This window comes from Chrysochloris asiatica, unplaced genomic scaffold (assembly GCF_000296735.1).
Source record: "Chrysochloris asiatica unplaced genomic scaffold, ChrAsi1.0 scaffold00077, whole genome shotgun sequence".
Taxonomy (NCBI): Eukaryota; Metazoa; Chordata; class Mammalia; order Afrosoricida; family Chrysochloridae; genus Chrysochloris; species Chrysochloris asiatica.
The window spans coordinates 11808699-11831791 of NW_006408595.1; the positions used below are offsets into that span (position 1 = coordinate 11808699).

Below are 23093 nucleotides of genomic sequence, written 5' to 3' on the forward strand. Positions count from 1 at the left end.
CTAACTGCAAGATCAGTGGTTCAAGCCCACCAGCTGCTCTTTGGAAACCCTACACACAGTTGCTATGAGTCAGAACTTACTCAGTGGCACTTAACAATAATGGCTAATGATCATGAGTATTTCTTCGTTTGCTAGCCTGTATGTCTTTTTTGGTTAATTATTTGTTCAGGTTCTCTGCCCAAGTTATTATTTATTTATTTTAAAGTTTTTATAGTGAATTGAGTGATAGTTTACATCGGAGAACATCAGCTCTACACTCATCCTATCGTATTTGTTTCACTGCAATGACTACAATCTCCTCCATGCATCGTCCTTCAGAAGCATTTGCTTCTATTCCCTTTGTTTTCTTTTTGTTTTGGATGTACACCGAAGCTCTCAGGAATATATAATCATTCAAACCACCAAAGGGCATACCTTGCAAGCCTGCCCACCCCGGCCACCAACACACAGCCCCTCTCCTTCTGTGAGTCTATAGTCCCCAGACTCCATCTCTGCATGTCATTGTCTCTGCCTCCATCTCTGGTGTCATTGCTTCTCTGGATAGGGCCCACACTCCACTCTTCTCCCTTGATGGTCCCAGGGTCTTCCACTCGTGGACTGCCAGATCAACCACTCCCCTCCTTTTGTTAAAAAACATCTACCTTTACATTTGCAACATTCACAATCAGTCCTGATAGCAATTACTCACTACTGAACCACAGTCTTATCCCCATCTCCTAGCCCCATATAGATACGCTGTAAACCACTCTGGAGATTCTACCTTCTACTGCACCCTCTGAAACTAAGCTACCTCTTGAAAATGTGTAAGCCGGTCACTTTGTGACTTTGTAGCACCCCCATTTTGGGTAGCCAATGTAAGCTGCCTATCCCTGTCAACCCTGTGTACAGAAGGGGTGGGAATGATCCTTGCTGTAAAGATTCGTTCCCTCTTTTAAGCTACTACATGCGTAAGTATAGGTCAAGCTCATCAAATTGTAGCAGATTACACTTTTTTTCCTCTTCTTTCTTCCTTTAGTTGAAACTAAGTCAGACAGGTACCATCTGCAAATATGAGTGTTTTTGTGCATTTCCCCTCACTTCATATCACTGGACTATTCACTCTCCACTCTAGTCCTCTGTGGTTATGTCCCTTTCCATGGGCTCAGCAGTCCCCAGGTCTTGCTATACTGCTGGCCAACCAGGTCTCAATCCAGGTTGATGGAGTCTACTGTACGTGGTCGGACTTAGCCCACAGCCTCATTACTGTTTTCTCCCCACTTCCCCTTTTCTGTAGACCAACGTGGTCACCAGCAAGAGTACAAGCCTACTTTTGTATTCCCTTTGAGTTTCAGTCTTGGAAGGGGGTTTACCCTGAGCGGACTTGATTGCTTGCCTTGAGGGCACCCAGGTGAACAACTTGCTTGTTCTTATAGTAGTCCATCAGAATGCTGTTATTTTTTTTTTTTTTTCCTGCTGGTCTTTCTTTTAAGAAGTATCTTTCTGTTCCTCTAGCTGCTCCAGGCTAGACTGCTTGTCTTTTCAAGTAGAAATTTCCCACCTCAGAAGATTCTGAATGGGGATCAGGATTCCATCTAAGGTCTTATACATTACAAAGGCTCTGCAGGAAGCCTCTTTCACTGTCTCTGCCCAAGTTATAACTAGATTATTTGTCTTTTTCTTGTTGAGATGTTGAAGCTTTCTATAAATTTTAGAGATTTGTCCCTTGTCTGATACGTCACTACCAAAAAACCTGCCCTGTCTGTGAGTTCTCATCTTATTATTTTGATGCACATAAGTGTCTAATTTAATTATTAGGAAGTTCCAAGCATCTATTATGTTTTCTACTGTTTGTGTCTTTTCAGTTATGCTTGATAGTGTATTTATGCCATAGATCAGAGCCCCTAAGTTTGTCCCTAGAGTTTCACTGATGATCTTTATAGTTCTAGGTTTTATATTTAGGATTTTAATCTACCTTGAGTTCATTTTAGTATTAGGTGTGAGATATGGGTCTCGTTTTACTCTTTCAAAATGGTTTTCTAGTTTTGCAAGCACCATTTGCAAAAAAAATTCTGTCTTGCTGATTTAATGTGTTTTGGCCCTTTGTCAAATACCAGCTGACTGACTGGTAAGTAGATGAATGTTTTGAGTTCTCAATTCCATTGATATATGTGTCTTTTTTTTTTTTTTTTTTTTTTTTGGGGGGGGGGTTCTGGTGTGGCGCTTTTCAGAAACTCTGTAAGGGGTTGCTTTGAATTGTAATTGACTTGATCATTCTAAGCAACAGAATAAAACTACACAGTAATCTATCTTTGGGAGCTAGTTCATGATAATGAATTTTTAGCAACACAACAACGTGCCGGTAGAAACAGAAAATATGTCTTTCAGATAAGCCATGCTCTAAGTTTGATTAGAATATCACAAATAATACGTCATCTTTTCTCCAATTTATATAATGTGGATCATTTCCTACATGACAAGAAGTATCTTTTAAGTCTCCAAGTTAAAGTCACTTTTAAAATACGTTATTTTACTTTAATTACAATGTTCTGGTCTACTATACCTTATAACATCAAGAACTCATATAGTAAAAAGGCTACCAAAGTAATATATAAATACTTACACTGAGAATAGTGTATTGAGTGGTATACTGCTTCCTTCTGCTTTCCTACTCAAAGGGACAACAAGTAAAACCAGGTTGTTATGAACTAACAGTGCTACCTAGGAATAGTTTGCTCCTCAAAATCAATGGCATTCTGTAGGTATATAGTTAAGTATTCTCATTTCTGACTATTTATCATTCGTGATCTGCTCATGATACTTCTGGATGAACAAAAGATCAAGTTCATCCTTGAAATTGTTAGAAGTCCGTCTACACACCTTTTTATCATTCTCTGATTAAGTTACTTTCCTTCAAGCATCAGTATTTAAGTACAAAAACACCATTATATATATAATATTATAGATTCAATCTTTTCAACATTATACAAGAAGGCTTCATAAAGTTCATGGAAAAATGGAATTAAAAGATAATGGAATTTTTCCATAAGCATTTTGAAATCCCCGATGATGTTCATGAAGTTGTAATTTTCAGTTATTTTACATTTATGTTTTTGTGGAGTTTGGTGGTTGAAACCGCTTCTAACATTGTTTCAATGGAGAAATACATTCCAATGACTATCTGATTGATTAATTACATGGATAAATAACAAAATATTGCTACAAAAATCACAGAAGCCTGCATTAAACAAAAATATAAAAACATGAAGCTCTTGTGTCTTCTTCCATCTAGGTCTACACACTTCTGAAGGCAGCACTTCCATCTCTCTAACCCATCCTCAAAGCACTGCGTTCTTTGATTTATACCAAGTCAAACTGGCAATTTTGGCATGCTCAAGGAATTCAAATTATGTTCCTTTGAAACGTTCTTTGAGTTTGGGGAGTAAAAGAAGTCTCGAGGCAAGATTAAAGTTGTAGTGAGGATGGGGTAAGGGTTTTCAATGAAATTCTGAGGACAATTCTAGTCATCCTTGAAGAATGAGCATAGGTAGGGTCATGATGGAAAAAATCCTTGCACTACTTACTTGGCTTTTTCTTACCAATGCAATAATCAGTTTTCTTTAAACTTCTTTATAATATAAACTCCTGCAACTGTTAGGAGTCCACTGATAAAGCCTATTAAGATGATCCCTTGGAATCCCATAAAACAGTAGTCACAACCTTCTGAGCTTCTCTGCCTTGAATTTAACTGGCCCAGCAAATCGTCTCAGAAGCTATTCTTTTGATTGACCCCCTTTTTTTGAAGGCACACTAACACAAGTGTGTTATTTGAGAGAACTTGTCTACAGCCTTCTACTGATTGCAGAGACATGTTTAAACACATTTTACGTGAAATAAATCCGTGCGTGTATGAACTATGATTTGGAACCGAATCAATGGCACTTAACCACACAATGTCTGAACTGGAACTCTGGCAGTCATACTCCTTTTTTTGATTTACCTTTGTATTTCTGAAATATCGGAAGTCCTGAAATCCTAAGACATGAGTATTCTGTAATTAAGACTACATGTGAAACTTCTTTGGGTGCATCAGAAATCAAATACAAGTTGTGGGAAATCATAAGGTAATCACTATGATGTTCTCTCTTTAGAAGACAAAGAAAGAAAGGTTCATAATTGCTTAAGTTTGTTAAAAGGTCTGGACTTGTCATGCTGAGGAAGTCTGATAATAACATTAAGTCTACAATTAAGCAATTTTCAAATATACTTAAATTGGAAATCAAAGTAAAACTGTTTCTAATAGGCTTATATAGTTCATGTTGCAAAACACAAGCCAAGACTTACCTTAATACAGCCTCCTAACACGCTGAATTTAAACACTGTCTGAAAAGGTTTTCGATCAATAGGACATGAAGCCAATGTCTGAAAAAGGATTAACAAATCATAACTTTAAAAGTTTCTTTAGAAAAGATCAAGATTTAACTAAGCCAAACATACTTGGTATGGTTAAGTTTTTCACCATACCAAGAAAAATCTGAAAAATACACACACCCCTTACAAAACAAGATAAAGTAATTGAAACATTTTTATCTTGTATTATGCCCCAGAACAATATATATTTTAAATGTTTCATTTCACTCAACCATTTAATGAGCTACATGCTAGATAATTGGAATACATGAGAAATAAGAGATAAGATCTCTTACTTAATAAGATGCCCATTTGAAAACTACTGGTATAATGAAAGGTCAACACTAGGCTGAAATCAGCAGCTCTGGGATCGAAAGCTGGGAAACTCTAATTACCTGTAAAAGGAATGGCTTGGATTTGTTCATTACAGATCTATAATATAACGTCACACACACACACCCAATTATTTTAAACAGGTAATATATACCCATGATAAAAAAAAATATTTCAAAGATATGAAAAAAAGTAAGAATTCTAGCCATCCATCCCTTCCCTCAGCCACCCAGATCTACCTGCCCCACCTCAGATCCCTCCCCAGCCTGGCAGTTTCTTCCTTTTGGACATATCCAATATACATACACAAAAATGTGTATCTTAATTTATGCTGGACTACATTTTGTCTTTCTTCTCTTAATTATGCTATGTTACATATATGTAAAGCTGTCTCATTCTTAGTAACATATGCAATAGTTTGAATTTGTATTTCCTGTTTTAGAAGAAAGACTGGGCATATTTTCCCATTTTCAGTTATTATTTAAAAAAACAACAACTGTCTATTCATGTTCTTTTTCAATAGGTTGTAGATCATTTTCAAATGCATATGTAGGTAATTATATACTAAGGATACTGGTTCTTTGAGCAGTCTGTAATTCTAAATAAACTTATTTTGATATAAATCTATTTCCTGTCAGCTCAAATAATTATCCTGAATCAAGTGTAATTTAAGAGCTTTCTGACAATGATATTAAATATTTATATGAGAATAGGAGCTCTGGTAGCGTAGTGGTTACGAATCGGGCTGCAAACCTTAAGATCAGCGGTTCGAAACTACCAGCCGCTCCACGGGAGAAAGATGAGGCTTTCTACACCCGTAAAGATTTACACCCTCGAAAACCCTGTACAGGGTCGCTATGGGTCAGAACTGACTCGACGGCACTTAACAACAAGGTTTATATTATTTAGTATCTGTGGTGGCACTGTGGCTTAAGTGATAGACTGTTAACCAAAATAAAAGGTAGGCGGTTTAAATCCATTAACTGCTCTGAGGGAGAAAAATGTGCCTGTCTACTGCCTAAAAGGCTCATTATGAGTTGGAATTGACTCAGTAGCACTGGGTAGGTTTATATAAGTTAAGATGGCGTATGTTTTTACTAGGGTAGGAAGGAAGACATTCCAGCCTATGGCTAAAATACCAAAAGTTGTTATTATCAACAACTAAGGTTACAAATGGGGACAGAGTGGCTTTATAGGATAAGCACTGGACTGTGAACCACAAGGCCAGCTGTTTGAGCCCACCAGCTGCTCCTTGGTAGAAAGATGAGGCTTTCTGCTCCCACAAAGATTTACAGCCTTGGGTTGCTGTGAGTCAGAACCGACTCAACGGCACTTAATAACAAAACACAATACAGCTAACTGCTTATTGTGCTACATGTAAGTAATGTTAGATGACCCCTTTTTCTGTGAAATAAGAGGCAAGCCTTTTTCTAAGACAAAAAGTTAGGATTTGAAAAGGAATAAAACTAAAGATTATAAAAATATCTGTCCTTACAAAAACATCCTTTAAATGAAACAGATAAATTTTATTATTATTTATTGAGAAATGTTGTGATATTTTCCTTTCTTAGTTTTAGCACATACCAAAATAATGATTATAAAAGCAGAACATACAACACAACATATGGCCCTCGAGCAAATACCACATCCACAAAACTCCTAAGTCACTTTGTTGTTGTTAAGTGCCGTCAAGTTGATTCCGACCCATAGCGACCCTGTATAGGGTTTCCAAGGAGCAGCTGGTGAGCTTGAACCACCAACCATGCAGTTCAAACGGCTTCACAGTCTGGTGCATTAACCCACAGCACCATACCAGGAGTGGCTAAAATATAAAAGAAGTTACTTTTTAACCACTCTTAAAATGTAATTTCTCCTTTCCTAAGTAAGTAGACCTTGAAAGAACAATGGTTTACCACATCTGATTAGGAAATGTGACTTTATCATATTAACTGGTTCAGATTGGTAGACGCTAGCTCAGCTTACTTCCAAGTAGTATGGATTTAATATGCTATTACTTTCTCTGCAGAGTGACCGAAAGAAGCTTTGCTGTACATAGCAACAAAACGGTCTACATCTTTTTGATAATTAATCGCAAATAGCAATTCTAGTTCAAAGAATTCAATATCATAACTATCTCTGTGATTACCGTTTATCACATTAGCATTTTATCATCATTTATCACATAAATTCCTTATGCTCCTAGATTATAAGGCGCTTTGGTGGTGTAGTGTTTACTAGGCTGCTTATCTCATGGTCAGTAGTCTGAAACTACCAGGAGTTCCGTGGGAGAAAGATGCGGCTTTCTGCTCCTGTAAAGATTCACAGCCTCAGAAACCCTATACAGGGTCACTATGTGTCGAAATAGACTTCATGGAACATAACCACCACTACTACCACGAGGTTATAGTAATACTGCATTTATTATTTAAAAGATAAAATTGTATGCAACCTAAGGGTTCTTAATGATATTTTAATGAAATTCATAAATTTGATGATATATAAAGACATTAAAGTATTTCATTTTATTTCTATATCAATTCAATATATAACAGCTACTAAGATACAAAGAAAGCCACCATGTTCAAGATATGTATCCTATATCATCAGATGCATCAAATCTTTTAAAGACTCTAGAATTATATCATCATATTAACTTCTTTATTAAATTTGCTGTTGAGATTAGATAAATGGCTATTTTTTTTTCCTTTGCAATTTTCAAAATGCCATTTAACCTGAGCCAATTCCATTTTGATCTGTTTTAAATAATGCAGTTCGAAACTACCAGCTGTTCCACAGAAGAAAGATGAGGCATTCTGCTCCCGTAAAGATTTACAGCCTCGGAAACCCTGTACAGGGTCGCTACGAGTCGGAACCGCTCTATGGCAGATAACAACAACAACAAGATTTCATTTGTTTTCATTAAGCATAATGGCCCTAGATTTGTCTAAAATTTCATTTGAAGAAAAGATTCTATTGTTATCATATATATTTATATATATATATACATCTTTGTTAAGTGTTGTAGAGTCAGTTCTGACTCATAGTGACCCCATATAGGGTTTCCAGAAGAGGCTAATGGGATTGAACTGCCAACCTTAGGTTAGCAGACCAGTGCTAATCCTACAGCACCATACCAGGACTCCCTGCCTTCATCCATCCATGTACCTCCCTATCTGATAGATAGATAAAACAGCAGTCTGAACACCACTGCTATATATTATCACTACTTACATATACTTAAAATTTCTAAAGACAATCTTGTAGCTAATACTAGAAAAATAAATTATGAGATTTTTTTGTTTCGGGTTCAGCCATCAGAAAAATTGCTAAACATAAGTCATCCTGCTTAGTTAAGGAAAACAAAGGTAAGAAGCAAGTTTCCTGTGGTAGACAAACAATCCTTGCTATGGCTGCTGCTAAGAGGTGATGCTATCCATTTCTAACCTTAGACATAACAGTTTAGCAAGCATTTCTAAGGAAGCAGAAAAGAAACTCAGTTATTCGATGTCAAGTCTACATAGTGTATTTCAATAAATTAAGGAATAAAAGAATTAAGTGAAAGAGAAATAAGAATAGATTTTTTTTTAAAAAGTGGAGCTTTAAAGAATATACTGTATAAGAAAATGTATAAAGCTACTTTAATAAATATTAAAGTTCAAAGGAACCATCATTAATAGATACAAAAGCATCAAACAAGATAAGACCAAAGAACTTTCATAGAAAAAAAAAGATGGTCTGATTTTAAGGTATTCTCAAAGACATCTCATCTTTATAACCAGTATATATCCATCCAGAAAATTTCAAAGATATTTTCATTTCAGTTTTCAAAGTAGACCCTAAAGTAACTAATTAAATCTGAGTTGTAAGATCCAAAAATTCACTTCAAATTTAAATTAATATAGAAACATTTTAACTAACATATCTATTAAAAATGTGATTTTAGTTTTGAAAATTATCTCAACTTTTGTTTTCCTTATACCTAACAAAAATACTCCAATGATTCACCATCATTTCCTTATGCATAGCAAATACAACCCATAATTATCTACCTTTCAATTCAATGATTAAAGACTTTCAATTCAATAAAATTTTAAAAATCTAATCTAGCTTAATAAAAAAAAGTCATTCAATATCATTATTCAGCTTTGTGATGCATCTCTAAATCTAATATAATTTGATCACTGCTTTACAGTGTAATGTGTATTTAAACACTGAGCATATATTTTGAGTACTCTCTGTACTAAGGTTATATCAATTAAGAGGCATTTTGATAGAAAAAAAATAATCTTCCTAAAGATTTCGGTAAAACATACCCTAGTATTCTGTTGTTGTTGTTAAGTGCCGTCTAGTCGATTCCAACCCATAGCAACCCTGTATAGGGCTTCCAAGGAGTAGCTGGTGAACTTGAACCACTGACCTTGCAGTCTGACGCATTAGCCCACAGCGCCACACTAGTAGTCTGAAGCGTTGTAAATTCCCAGCTCAGACAAACCCATATTTAAATGTAAGAACAGGAAAACTTCCTTATTTGAGAATTCAGGATTCTTGATTTCTAACATTTCTTGCTTCCTGCTGCTGCTCTATCCTCAATCACATAGGCTGCCTACAGATAGCCCCTCCTAGAGAGAGAGAAGCAAGTGTTAACTTGTTAAGTGCTTAAAGACTAAATCTTAGTACCTATGCTTATAGGTAGGTTTGTCTGTTCATGGGAATACCTAGAACATCTATCTTTTCTACTTACAAATAGAGTATATTATATAAAACTACAGCACAAATTCAAATATAGACAATTTAGGAATGGATACTATTAGAAGCTGATGCTCATTTTACAGTCATTCACCAGGCCCTATGCTTTCTTACTGTTGCTGGGTCAAAGAAACTAGCCTGGATCACCAAAGTACATGCTCACATGTAAAAGTTGCCTATCATACTTAGAGAGTTCTTTCCAGACAGTCCTTGTCAAGTCTTATTACTGAAACTGTTAGTGAAATTATTGTTCTTATATTAGCTTACAGGAATCTTAGTGACATAATGAATACCAGGTAAAGATAATGTACATTATACATCTAGTTCCTCAGAGGGAGTCCTCTCATTGTACATTGTAATTGGTGGGTAAAATTCCTCTTAATCTTAATTTCTTTTGGCATTAATAGTTAAAAATTTCATTGAAAAAATTCAGTAAATTACTTAAAGAGATCATGTTACAAAATTTAACATTTAAAACTAGGATACACAGAATATACATGTTACTTTACCTGACTGACAAATCAGAGTTGACAAATGAAAATATAAATTATGTATATGTTTTATGTAATAGTTTTCATAATATAAAAACATTTGTCCTACAAAAGAATTAACCTATATAGGATAAAAACAGGAGAAAATCTGGAATAGGTCCCAAGTTAAAAGTCTAGAGTAGTCAGAACCAGCAATCTCTCTAATCTACCTTAGAGATGAAGACACACAGCATGAGGTTAACTTATAACAAATCAAATAATATATTTGGTAATAATTTATAAATTATAATGGTAAAAACTAATATTACTACTACTGCTCCATAAACATTTAGATTACCACTCACAGATAAACTACATAAACAATTAAGTTTGGTTTAGATCAGGAGTAAAAAAAAAATATTAAATTTTAGGAAAAATTGTTTTTCAAAATGCAAAGAATAATGCTTTGTTGATTATATTTTTGCAAAGTAATTGAATCAAGAGTGGTGTGTAAATTTCTATTCACTGCATAAAATACATCAGTAGTCAAGATTTAATCAACCAGTCATTTTTTGGTATGTATGGTTCATCCAAATATTTATTTCTCACCTATCTGTATGGAACATCATAACTTCAACATTGCTTGACTTCTTCAAGATCAGTATATACTATATTAATTCTAAAATCCCTTCATTTCCCATCTCTTGAGAAAAACAAGCCTTTGCCAACTTTCCCATTTTGGATTCACTAACCCTTCTATTTTTCTCAAACTGTAGCTGTCAGTATGAGATACACGAGTTAAGGAAGAATAATTTCCTTAAACTAGGAAAACTAATCACATTTTCTACATCACTTAAAAGAAGCCTAGTGAATATCACCACCTGTCCGTTTTGTACTCTTGTGGCTTGGTGTTGCTGTGATACTAGAAGCTATACCACCAGTACTTCAAATACTAGCAGAGTCACCCCATGTGGCCAGATACCAGTGGGGCTTTCAGACTAAGACAAGAAAAAGGAACTGATCATCTCCTTCAAAAAAATTGGAAAGTGAAAACATTATGAATAGCAGCAGAACATTCTCTGACATAGTGCCAAAAGATTGGCTACTCAGGTTGGAAGGTTCTCAAAATATAACTGATGAAGAACTGCTTCCTCAATGTAAAACTGAACTTTAATACACTGGATGGAGTACAGCTTTTGGGACCTTCACTGGCTGAGGTGTCATAACTCAAAATGTATGAAGTATGAACCTAGGGAAAGTGACAGTTGTCAAAAACGAAAATGAAGATCATTATCCTAGGCAATGCTGCTGTTAAGTGTTATTGAGTCGATTCTGACTAACAGTGACCCTATACAGGATTTCAAAGGCAGAGTTGGTGGGTTTGAACCACCAATCCTGTGATTAGCTATCCAATGTTTATCTTATAGCAGCACACCAGGACACCATCTAGGAATTAGTGAGCTGAAATGGACTGATACTAGCCATTTTGAATCAGACAAATGATCTACTACGTGGTCAATAGTAAACTGAAGAGGAATGGCATCACATTTGTGCCAAAAAAACCAAACCCCAACAAAAACATTTCAAGATCTATCCTGAAGTACAACACTGTCAATCATAGGAAAATATCTACTTAACAACAACAACCACTGTTCAAATTTATACACAAATCACAAATGCCTAAGATAAAGAAATTGAAGGGGTTTTTTTCCTACCAACTTCTGCAGCTGGAAATTGATACAACATTAAATCAAAACGCACTGATAATTACTGGTGATCAGAATGTGAAAGTTGGAACAAAGAGGAAAGATAGGTAGTTGGAAAATGTCACCTTAGTGATGGAAACATCAGCAATTGCGTGACAGAATTTTGCAACAGCAATGATCTATTCAGTGGAAATATCTTTTTTTCAACAACAGAAATGGCGACTATACACATGGATCTCAACAGATGAAATACACAGGAATCAAGCTGACTACATCTGTGGGAAGAGACAATGAGAAGGCCAAGTATCATTAGTCAAAATAAGGCCAGCGGCAAGTTCAAGATGAAGTCGAAGAAAAAAGTTACAAGAGAGTCAAAATACAAGATCCTTGAGTAAGTCCCACCTGAATTTATGGACACTGTCTCAAGAGGAGCTATGACACATTGGACACTAATGAAGACCAGAAAAACTGTGGGATGACATGAGCTTCAAACTTGAAGAAAGCAAAAGGTCATTAAAAAGACAAGAAAAGACCAAAATGGATGTTAGAAGAGACTTTTAAACTTGCTCTTTAACAGAGCAGCTAAAGTGAATGGAAAAAACGTTGACATAAAAGAGCTAAACAAAAGATTTCGAAGGGCAGTTTGAGAAGACTTAAGTAACGTATATAATGAAATGTGCAAAGACCTGGAGTCAGAAAACCAAAAGGGAAAATACACTCAGCATTTCTCAAACTGACAGAACTGGAAAAAAAAAAAAAAAAATCAAGCCTCAGGATACAATACTGAAGGATTCTATGGGCAAAACAAGAGTTCTGGTGTGGTGTTGTGGGTTAATGCGCTAGACTTCAAAGTCGTTTATCTAGCTCTATACAGTTCTAGCCCTTCAATAATTCTGAACTTTTTGAATTATACCATGTCAAAAAGGTAATTTTGGTATCTTCAGGGATCTCAAATCTTGTTTCTTTCAAATGTTCTTTAAGTTTGGGGAACAAAAGATATTTGAATGGGCAAGGGACATACGGTGGATGGCTTAAGGATTCCTAAAGAAATCTCATAGGAATTGCTACCCTTGGCAGATACTTTGTCGTGATGGAAAAAAAAAAAAAAATCCTCAGTACAACTTTCCTAGCCCTTTATCTTATCAATTTTTCCATTTTCTTCATAGTCAGTCCCTACAGTATCTTTCAAGATAATCTACCAAATCACCCCATTGGAGCCCTCAAAAGGCAGTTGCCATAACCTTCTGAGTTGAACTGAAAGCCCTCTTGCCTTGATTTTAACTGACTCACTCACTGTCTTATCAGACCTTTTTTGTTTTAAATACACCTTAAGTAGATTATGACAAGCGTATTACTGAGAGAATTTATCTGGAGCTATCCAATGATCAGACATGTTTAAATATGCTTTGTTTGGAACAAACCTATACATATATGAACCAGCAATACTCTGACTTACCTTTTGCATATTGCATGTTCTTTTAAACAGAGTAAGAATGTGTGCACGGCTCAAACCAGAAATGTGCTTACGTATGTAAACCTTAATCTTTCAAGACCAAAATTATTTAACTACTTGTTGGCAGCTAAGCCAAATTATAAGTCCTCCTATTTTTTTACCCTATTTACTTGACCAGTGTGTGTGTATGTACGTAGGTTGTGGTAGTGGAGTGGGGAGTGTAGGGAGAACTAGGGGTTTTGGTTTTCTGTTGTTAAGGGCCATTCAGTTGGTTCCTACTCATAGTGACCCTGTAATATGGTTTTCGAGGAGCGAATGATGGGCTTGAACTGCCGCCTTGACATTCAAACTGACTTTGAGGTCTAGTTTTTATTTTACAGCATTCATCTGTTGTTGTTGTTATGTGCCGTGGAGTCAGTTCTGACTTGTAGCGACTCTGTACAGGATTTCCGAGGTTGTAAATTTTTACAAGAGTAGAAACCTGTCATCTTTTTCCCACGGAACAGCTGGTAGTTTCGAACTGCTGACCTTGTGGTTCGCAGCCCGATTCATAACCACTACACTACCACAGCTCCTTTATCATCTTTAGGGCATCATAAATAATAAGAGCTGTCAATATTACCATCCATTCATCAGACTTCTCTACTTTTAAAATTATTTTCTTTAAATATGCAGACTCAACACAGCCAGAGTTAAAATTATGTGCAAATTAAAAACTCTTAAAATGCTGAGATTGTGTTTTTGCTCACAATCTGAGTAAAATGTTGTTGTTGTTAAATGCCGTTGAGTCGGGTCCGACCCATAGCGACCCTGTACAGGGTTTCCGAGGGTGTAAATCTTTACGGGAGTAGAAAGCCTCATCTTTTTCCCGCAGAGCAGCTGGTAGTTTCGAACCGCTGACGTTAAGGTTCGCAGCCCGATTCGTAACCACTACGCTACCAGAGCTAAGTAACTTTAATTTGATGGCTGATGTACTTTGGTATATTGGCTCTACACATATGAAATTTCATTAGTTTAAAGGTCTTTTTTTTGTTTCAGATTCTGAGCACCAATTACTATCTTTGCTTAGTTCAATATTATATTTGTGTCATTTTTGTTAGTTGCCATCAAGCTGACTTCAACTCACGGTGACCTATGTGTGCAAAGTAGATTTGCTCCACAGGTCCTTAATGGTGTAACCTTTGAGAAGCAGATCTTCAGGCCTAAATTCCCAGATGCCCCTGGGTTGGTTTGAATCATCAAGCTTCTGGATAGTATTAAGCACTTATGTGCTAGTGCCACCATTTTATAAATCAATTAAGTTAATTAAGTAAGAGTTCCTGAAACTAAACAGTCAGTGAGCATATTTATTTTTAAATATGTTCTAGCACTCCCAAAGGTAGGATATTCTGTCATTAGGCCATAAAGGCCACCACAGGTTCCATTATCCTGAACCTTTCTCTCCTAGGTAAAGTTGTTGTTAGGTGCCATCGAGTTGGTACCAACTTATAGTGACCCTATCTATGCACAACAGAATGAAACACTGACCGGCTCTGTGCTAACTTAACAATTCTGGTTGCACTTCTACTAATACAGATCTGTTTGTTCTTTTGGCAGCCCATGGCACTTACAATATTCTCCTCCAACACCATAACTCAAAAGCATCAAACCTACAATGGTCTCCCTTAGTCAATGTCCAACTTTCACATACGTGAGGTTATTGAAAATACCATGTCTTGGGTCCGGTGCACCTTAGTCCTCAAGCTGACATCTTTGCTCTTCAACACTTTAAAAAGGTCTTGGGATTTTTGCCTAATGCAATATGTCATTACATTTCTTAACTGCTGCTTCCATGAGTATTGATAGTTGATCCAAGAAGTATGAAGTCTTTGACAACTTCAATCTTTTCTCCATTGATAAGAATGTTGTTTATTGGTCTAGTGGTGAGGATCTTTGTTTACTTTACATTAAGATGCAATCCATATTGAAGACTGTGGTCTTTGATCTTCAGCAGTATGTATTTTAAGTCCACTTCACTTTTAGCAAGCAATGTTGTATCATACATAACAAAAGTTGTTACTCAGTCTTCCTCCAATCCTGATGCCACGTTTTTCTTCATATAACCCAGCTTCTAGGACTATTTGCTCAGCATACAGGTTGAGTAAGTATGGTGAAATATTATAACTCTGTCGCACACCTTTCTTAATTTTAAGCCATTCAGTGTTCTCATGTTCTGTTCGAACAACTGCCTCTTGGTCCATGTACACATTCCTCATGAGCACAATTAAGTGTTCAGGAATACTCATACTTCTCAATGTTGTCCATAGCTTGTCACAATCCATAATCGAAAGCCTTGGCGTAGTCAATAAAGCATAGGTAAACATTTTTTCTGATATTCTCTGCTTTCAGCCAAGATCCATGGGACATCAGCAATGGTATCCCTTGTTCCACATCCTCTTCTGAATCTGGCTTGAACCTCTGGAAATTCTTTGTCAATGTATGCTTGTAGCCGTTTCTGTATTACTTTCAGCAAAACTTTATTCTCACATTGGATATCAAAGAGATTGTCCGATGATTTCCACATTCCACTGGGTCACCTCTCTTTGGAATGGGCACAATACGGATCTCTTCCAATCAGTTGACCAGATAGTTATCTTACAAATTTCTCAGCATAGATGAGTAAGTGCCTCCAGTGCCACTTCACTTCCTTGAAAGATACCCATTTTGATTCCATCAATTCCTGGTGTCCTGTTCTTTGCCAGTTCCTTCAGTGCACCTTGGATTTCTTTCTTCAGTATCATTGGTTCTTGATCATATGCTAAGTCTTGAAACAGTTGAACATCAACCATTTCCTTTTGGTACAGTGACTGTGTATTCCTTCCATTCTCTTTTGATGCTTCCTGTATCAAATTTAATAATTTGCCCAGAATATCCTTCAATAACAAAAGTCAAAGCTTGAATTTTTTTCTTCAGTTCTCCCAGCTTGAGAAATGCTGAATGTGTTCTTCCCTTTTGCTTTTCTGGCTCCAGATCTTTGCACATTTCATTGTAATATATGACTTTGTATTCTCAAGCAGACCTTTGAAATTTTCTGTTCAGCTCTAATTTCTCCCATTTGCTTTAGCATCTCTATGCTGGAGAGAAAGTTTCAGTGTCTGACATCCATTTTGATCTTTTCCTTCTTGTCTTCTTAATGACTTTTTGCTTTCTTTATGTGTAATGTTCTTGATGTCATCCCACAACTCTTCTGGTCCTCGATCTTTAGTGTTTAATGTATGAAATCTGTTCTTCAGATGCTCTCTAAATTAAGGTGGGATATATTCAAGGTCATATTTTGGCTCTCGTGGACTTGTTTTCATTTTCTTCAGCTTTAGCCTGACCTTGCAGATGAGCAATTGATGGTCTGTTCCACAATCTGCCCCTGGCCTTGTTTTCACTAATGACATGGAGCTTTTCCATTGTCTCTTTCCACAGATGTAGCCAATTTGATTTTTGTGTAATTCCATCTGGTGAGGTCCATGTGTATACTCGTCTCTTATACTGTCTAAAGAAGGTATTTGAAATGAACAAATCATTGATTTTGCAGAATTCTATCATGCAATCTCCAGCATCATTTCTATCACCAAGGCCGTATTTTCCAACTACTGATCCTTCCTCTTTGCTCCTAACCTTTGCATCCCAATCACCAGTAATACTCAATACATCTTGACGTCATGTTTGATCAATTTCAGATTGAAGAAGTTGGTAGAATTCTTCTATTTCATCCTCACTGGCTTTAGTGGTAGAGTATATGAAATGTCTAGAGATGACATTTCATAGAAACTATTTGAATCTACTCACTCACTTTAAAGTCCTTACACAACTTTTGCTTTAAATAACTACAGAACCAAAATTTAGAGCTCAACAATATTGAAACTATGAAAACATAAAAAAATATTCAGAAGTTTTGTCCAAAATAAATGTACTAGACATATAAATAACTGTTCTAAAAACTGGTTACCTTACAAAGCACAATTTTTTTTTCAATGCCTAATATATTATGGTGTATATATGGTAATAATATACCTGGTAGCGTAATGATTTACTAATCGGGCTGATAACTTCAGGTTGGCAGTTCGAAACTACCAGCTGTTCCACAGGAGAATGATGAGGCTTTCTGCTTCCGAAAAGATTTACAGCCTCGGAAACCCTGTACAGGGTCACTATGAGTCAAAACCAACTCTACGGTACTTAACAACAACAACAATATATTACGGTGAAAATTAACAAATGAATCCTCTTCGGTGCTTGATACCCATTCTGAATCATGTTTCAGTGACACTCATGTACAAATTTCAGAATGCTCAACCGAAACTTCTTTCTAAATGCCATAAAAGTCTAGGAAGATGGCCCTGAATAAGTTTGTACTATAAAGCATTAACATAGTGAATTAAAGAATGCATAAAAAGATAGTGAATATGAGCACTTATTTCTAATCTTGAACTCGAAAGTAAATCACAATCTTCTTTTTAAAAACAGAAGGGTAAGTTAAGGATAATAAGAGGAGACAGTGTAATAACTAATGACTATGAAAAAAAACACGGATGAATTTGAAATCTGATTCAATTTTTCAAAGTATTTATATACAATGAACGATTCAAACTGAAAATTTAGTCTAAGTGATTTTGCTAACCAGCATTCATTTATAATTTATAACGAGCAACTTATTAATAGATTATGCTCTTCTTACTGTTCAGCTTAATAGTTTAACTGGTGGTTGTAATCACACTAGGAACAAATGATTCAGAATATTGCCTGTGATCTATTTTCAAGGTTAATTATTTTTGTTTAAGCAACACAACAATTTAAGATGGCCGTATTGAAAACACGTCAACAAAATGTTTATAATACAAAGGAAGGAAAACATTACATACAAGAAAGGGGTTGATTCTAATTCTTCATATTAAGTATTTTCTATGGAAAAAATGTCCAACTCTAGTTAAAATATACATATGAGTTTGGCACTGTCTAGTAAAAACCTAGAACATGGTAGCCAAAAACGAAAAAACAATCCACATGGTCACAAGAATGGATAATTTGTGTTCTAGTAATTTAAGAATACGTATGAAAATCAGGTTATGAAAATCAATGAGTTCTTCTTACACACTCATACATTAATATAGATAAATTTTCAAAAATAAGATGAAAAGAAGCAGGTTCACAAGAGTATATATACATATACATATATTACTGTTTATATAAAATTTATATAAAAGCTTGTTAAAATGATTTAAATTTTATAAAATTGAACACAGAATTTCGGACTACTTTCATATGGGGACAAATGAAACAAAATGTAGACACAAAAAATTCATGTTTATCTCTGGTGGAAAGGACATATAAAGAGCTTCCAAATACTGGCAATGTTCCGTTTCTTAACTTATGCAGTAGGTATATAAATGTTTATGTTATTATTGTCTAAATTGTAAATATGAAGAGGAGCCAAAAAACTTGTGGAAAATTCCATTCTCTTAATTCCAATTTTCCATGAATTTTTGAAGTCCTCTCATATAAGGTTTTATATACCCCTTGTATGTGACATATTACATAATAAATAAGTAAAAAGCATAAGTGGGAAAAAAATAATGCTTTGGCTCCATAAAACTGTAACTTTATCCTTAAAATTAGTATTTCTAAAACAGGCCACGAATTTCATAATGCTCTACACAAACATATTTTGCTATTATTCTTATAACATTGCTCAATAGACATCCAGGACACAATCACTATAGACAGATAGGAAAAGTTATTGTTGAATGAAAGAACACGATAGTGTGGTTTAAGAAATGAAACCAGTAACATCTAAAAATGTTAATGCTTTCTTAAAACAACTCCCATAATATAATCTTCTTCTCAATTGGAATTTGGACAAAATACGTAAATTATAAAGTATCAAATTGGTAGAATATTATATAGCCATCAAAAAAAGTTAGCAAAGAATAATGTTTAGCAACTTAACAAAAAGTTGAAATGCAATATTACATTTTAAAATAAAAAAGAAACCGTAATCACAAATTTAAACTAAACTATTCTATATAAACACTAAGGTAGTTGCCCTGGTAGCATAGATTATGAGCACGCTGCTAATCACAAGGTCAGCAGTTTAAATCTACTAATAGCTCCACGGGAGAAATATGAGGCTTTCTGTTCCCATAAAGATTTACATCATTGGAAACCCCATACAGGGTCGCTATGAGTCAGAACTGACTCCAGGGCACACCACCACCACCATATAAAGACTACACTATATAACATGTAAAGCAGGTCTGAGAAGAAGCAAGGAAAGTAAAACTGGCTAACATGAAGGCAGCTATAATAGAAGTTGATGTTTAGCATTTTATTAATTACACGAGAAACAACCTTTTGTTATGCTATTATTATTATTTGTGATATTTCCATTCAATTATACAGTCAAGATATTCTTATTAAGCAAATACTTTATTCAATATAGTCCAGACCTATACACAGAGATGTAAGACTCAGTATTCTGAAGATATTACAGGCCAGTGAATGAAACACATAAAAAATAATATATGATAATATGTACTTTAATAAAGTTTTGACAAACTAAACATGACATATCACTTGTATCTTACACAGATGTGTATAAAGTCTAACTAAATAATCATTTGTAATAATACAAACATACTAAAATTCACCATTAGAGCTTGTCTGACACCTTGTTCTACTTCTCTCTACAAAAGCCATCCTTAGTAATAAGACTCAGAACTGTGTGAAAGATACAAAGGGAAATTTAGTCAAAGTAGGGGGAAATACATTACTGTGATAGGATTTATGAAAGAAAGTATCAAGGCTTTAAGACTAGATATAATAAAATCATGCCAGGGAATTAGAACACACTGATATATATCACTTGAATCAAAATGATAAAGAAAAACATTACTAACAAAAACCAAACTTCTACAAAATAAAGTATACTAATAACTGAACTTAAACTTAATTTCAGACTTACCTCTGCCCATTTAAGAATACAGGTCATGCAGAAGATATGATTACAATTTTCAGGAAAACCAACTTCCTTCTCTAACAGGCAGTTAAGACATATTGGACATCTGTCAGCTTCATTGTATAATGGAACAGTAGTAGCAGTATTATCTCCATTTCCTTCACCTGTAAGTTAAAACACCTGTATGTTTCCAAGGTCTCCAAACCAAAATTTCTAAATTATGTTCTGACAGTATGGTGAACTAGATAAGGATAGTCCAAAGGAATACCTACTACAAAGCAATAAAATTTTGAATGGATTATAACAAATACCTTCTTCTCCCTGAACCCATCCTTTCAACAACGACTAATAGTTTTTGTGAAGGTAGGGGGAAGCAAGAAAAAATTAATTTTGTTTAAAATGAGTCATATCTGCACAGTTCAAAAAGTAAAAAGGTGAAAACTCTCCCATTTACACCTATCCAGTTGCACCCAACCCAAAATGTAATAACTGTTAGTTTCTTTGTTTTTCCAGAAATACTTTCTATACCTCCTTCACACCAATACTTAGACACTACATAAATTAGTTCTGCATTTTTTTTTTTAAACTCTCAATGGACATACAATCCCTTGTTGTCAACCTTCCGCTATTACACACCATGCTTCAAAAAATAACCTTGTCATTTGATATTTTAAGATGGAGCGGGTGGGAACCCAGAGAGGGAGAGGGGCTGAGTGCAGATGACCAAGGGGAAGGCTTGCGAGGTATACCCTTTGGTTGTTTGATGATGCATGGAGGGGATTGTAATCAAAGTAGTAAAATAATATACAATAGGATGAATGCAATGCTAATGGTCGCCCAAGTAAACTATCACATAATTCAAGATAAAACACTTAAAAAATAAATAAATTGAAATTGAAAAAAAAAGTATATATACTCAATGGCTTGATAATCAGAACTTGACTGTTGTTGTTAGGTGCCATCCAGTTGGTACTGACCCATAGCGACCTTATACACAACAGAACAAAACACTGCCCGATCCTGTGCCAACCTCACTACTATTGCCACACTTGAGTCCACTTATGCTGCCACTTAGGCAGTCCATCTCATTGGGATCTTCCTCTTTTTTTCTGACCTCCATCTTACCAAACATGATATCCTTCTCCAGTGACTGGTTCCTCCAAACAGTATGTCCAAAGTATGAGAGATGAAGTTTGGCCATCCTGGCCACCTAGGAGCACTTTGGCTGCACTTCTTCCAAAACGGATCCATTGGTTCTTTTGGCAGCCCATGGCACTTCTAATACTCTCCCCTGTAACACCATTAACTCAAAAGCATCAGTTCTTCCATGGTCTTCCTTATTCACTGTCCAGCTTTTGCATGCATATGAGGTTATTGAAAATACCATGGCTTGGGTCAGGCGCTCCTTAGTCTTCAAGCTGACATCTTTGCTCTTCAGCACTTTATAAAAAGACCTTGTGCAGCAGATTTGCCTAATGTAAAACGTCGTTTGATTTCTTGACTGCTGCTTCCATTAGTGTAGATAGCTGATCCAAGAACAATGAAGTCCTTGACTACTTCAATCTTTTCTCTGTTGATAAGAATGTTGTTTATTGGTCCAGTGGTGAAGATTTTTGTTTTCATTACATTGAGATGTAATCCATACCAAAAGCTGTGCTCTTTGATCTTCATCAGTAAATGTTTTAAATACTCTTCACATCCAGCAAGTGAGGTTGTATCATCTGCATATCGCAGGTTGTTAATAAGTTTTCCTCCAATCCTGATGCCACGTTTTTCTTCATATAATCCAGCTTCTTGGATTATTTGCTCAGCATATAGGTTGAGTAAGTATGGTGAAAGAATACAACCTTGTCGCACAACTTTTAAATTTTAATACATTCAGTGTTCCCATGATCTGTTCAAACAACTGCCTCTTGATCCAGGTACAAGATTCCTCGTGAGCACAATTAAGTAAGTGTTCCAGAATACTCATACTTCACAATGTTGTCCATAGCTTGTCATGATCCACACAATCGAAAGCCTTTCTGTAGTCAATAAAGCACAGGTTAATTAACTTTCTGATATTCTCTGCTCTCAGCCAAGATCCATGGGAGGTCAGCAATGATATTTCTCATTCCATGGCCTCTTCTGAATCCGGCTTGAACCTCTGGAAGTTCTCTGTCAATTTATGATTATAGCTGTTTCTGTATTACCTTTAGTAAAACTTTACTCGCATGGAATACCAAAGAGATTGTCCGATGATTTCAGCATTCCGTTGGGTCACCTCTCTTTGGAATGGGCATTAATATGGATCTCTTTCAAACGATCAGCCAGATACTTGTCTTCCAAATGTCTTGGCAGAGATGAGTGACTACCTCCAGTGCCACCTACCTCACTTTCTTGAAAGATTTCAATTTTGATTCCATCAATTCCTGGTGCCTTGTTCTTTGCCAAGTCCTTCAATGCACCTTGAACTTCCTCCTTCAGTATCATTGGCTCTTGATCATACATATGCTACTTCTTGCAATGGTTGAACATTACCCATTTCCTTTTGGTACAGTGACTGTGTCCCTTCCATCTTCTCTTGATGTTTTCTGAATCATTTAATAATTTGTACAGTGAATCTTTGAGTAATGAAAATCGACGCTTGAATTTTTTCTTCAGTTCCTGAAGCTTGAGAAATACTGAGCGTGTTCTTCCCTTTTGTTTTTCTGATTCCAGATTTTTGCACATTTTGTTTTAATATTTGGCTTTATCTTCTCGAGCTGATCTTGGAAATTTTCTGTTCAGCTCTTGGACCTCTCCTCATTTCTTCCATTTGCATTAGCATCTCTACGCTGGAAAGTAAGTTTCAGTATCTCTTCTGACATCCATTTTGATCTTTGCCTTCTTTCTTGTCTTCTCAATAACTTTTTTTTTGTTTTGTTTTAAATGTTTTTTTGTGAATTATATGATAGTTTACATGGGAGAACTTTAATTTTACATTCATTCCATCGTATATCATCTCACTGCCATGGTTCCGATCCCCTCCATGC

At 35.6% G+C, this 23093-nt stretch overlaps 1 protein-coding gene across 1 annotated transcript in view; it reads right to left on the reverse strand.

The window, feature by feature from the left end:
- Positions 1 to 20718, reverse strand: part of SCAF11 (SR-related CTD-associated factor 11) — a 63306-nt gene extending 42588 nt beyond the window's left edge. Inside the window, exons 1-3 of the mRNA XM_006865350.1 lie at positions 20682 to 20718; positions 20086 to 20243; positions 4321 to 4398 (exon numbers count right to left, since the gene is read on the reverse strand). Coding sequence (XP_006865412.1) covers positions 4321 to 4398; positions 20086 to 20243; positions 20682 to 20718 — 273 coding nt within the window. The remainder of the gene's footprint in view (positions 1 to 4320; positions 4399 to 20085; positions 20244 to 20681) is intronic.
- Positions 20719 to 23093: the final 2375 nt, after the last annotated feature.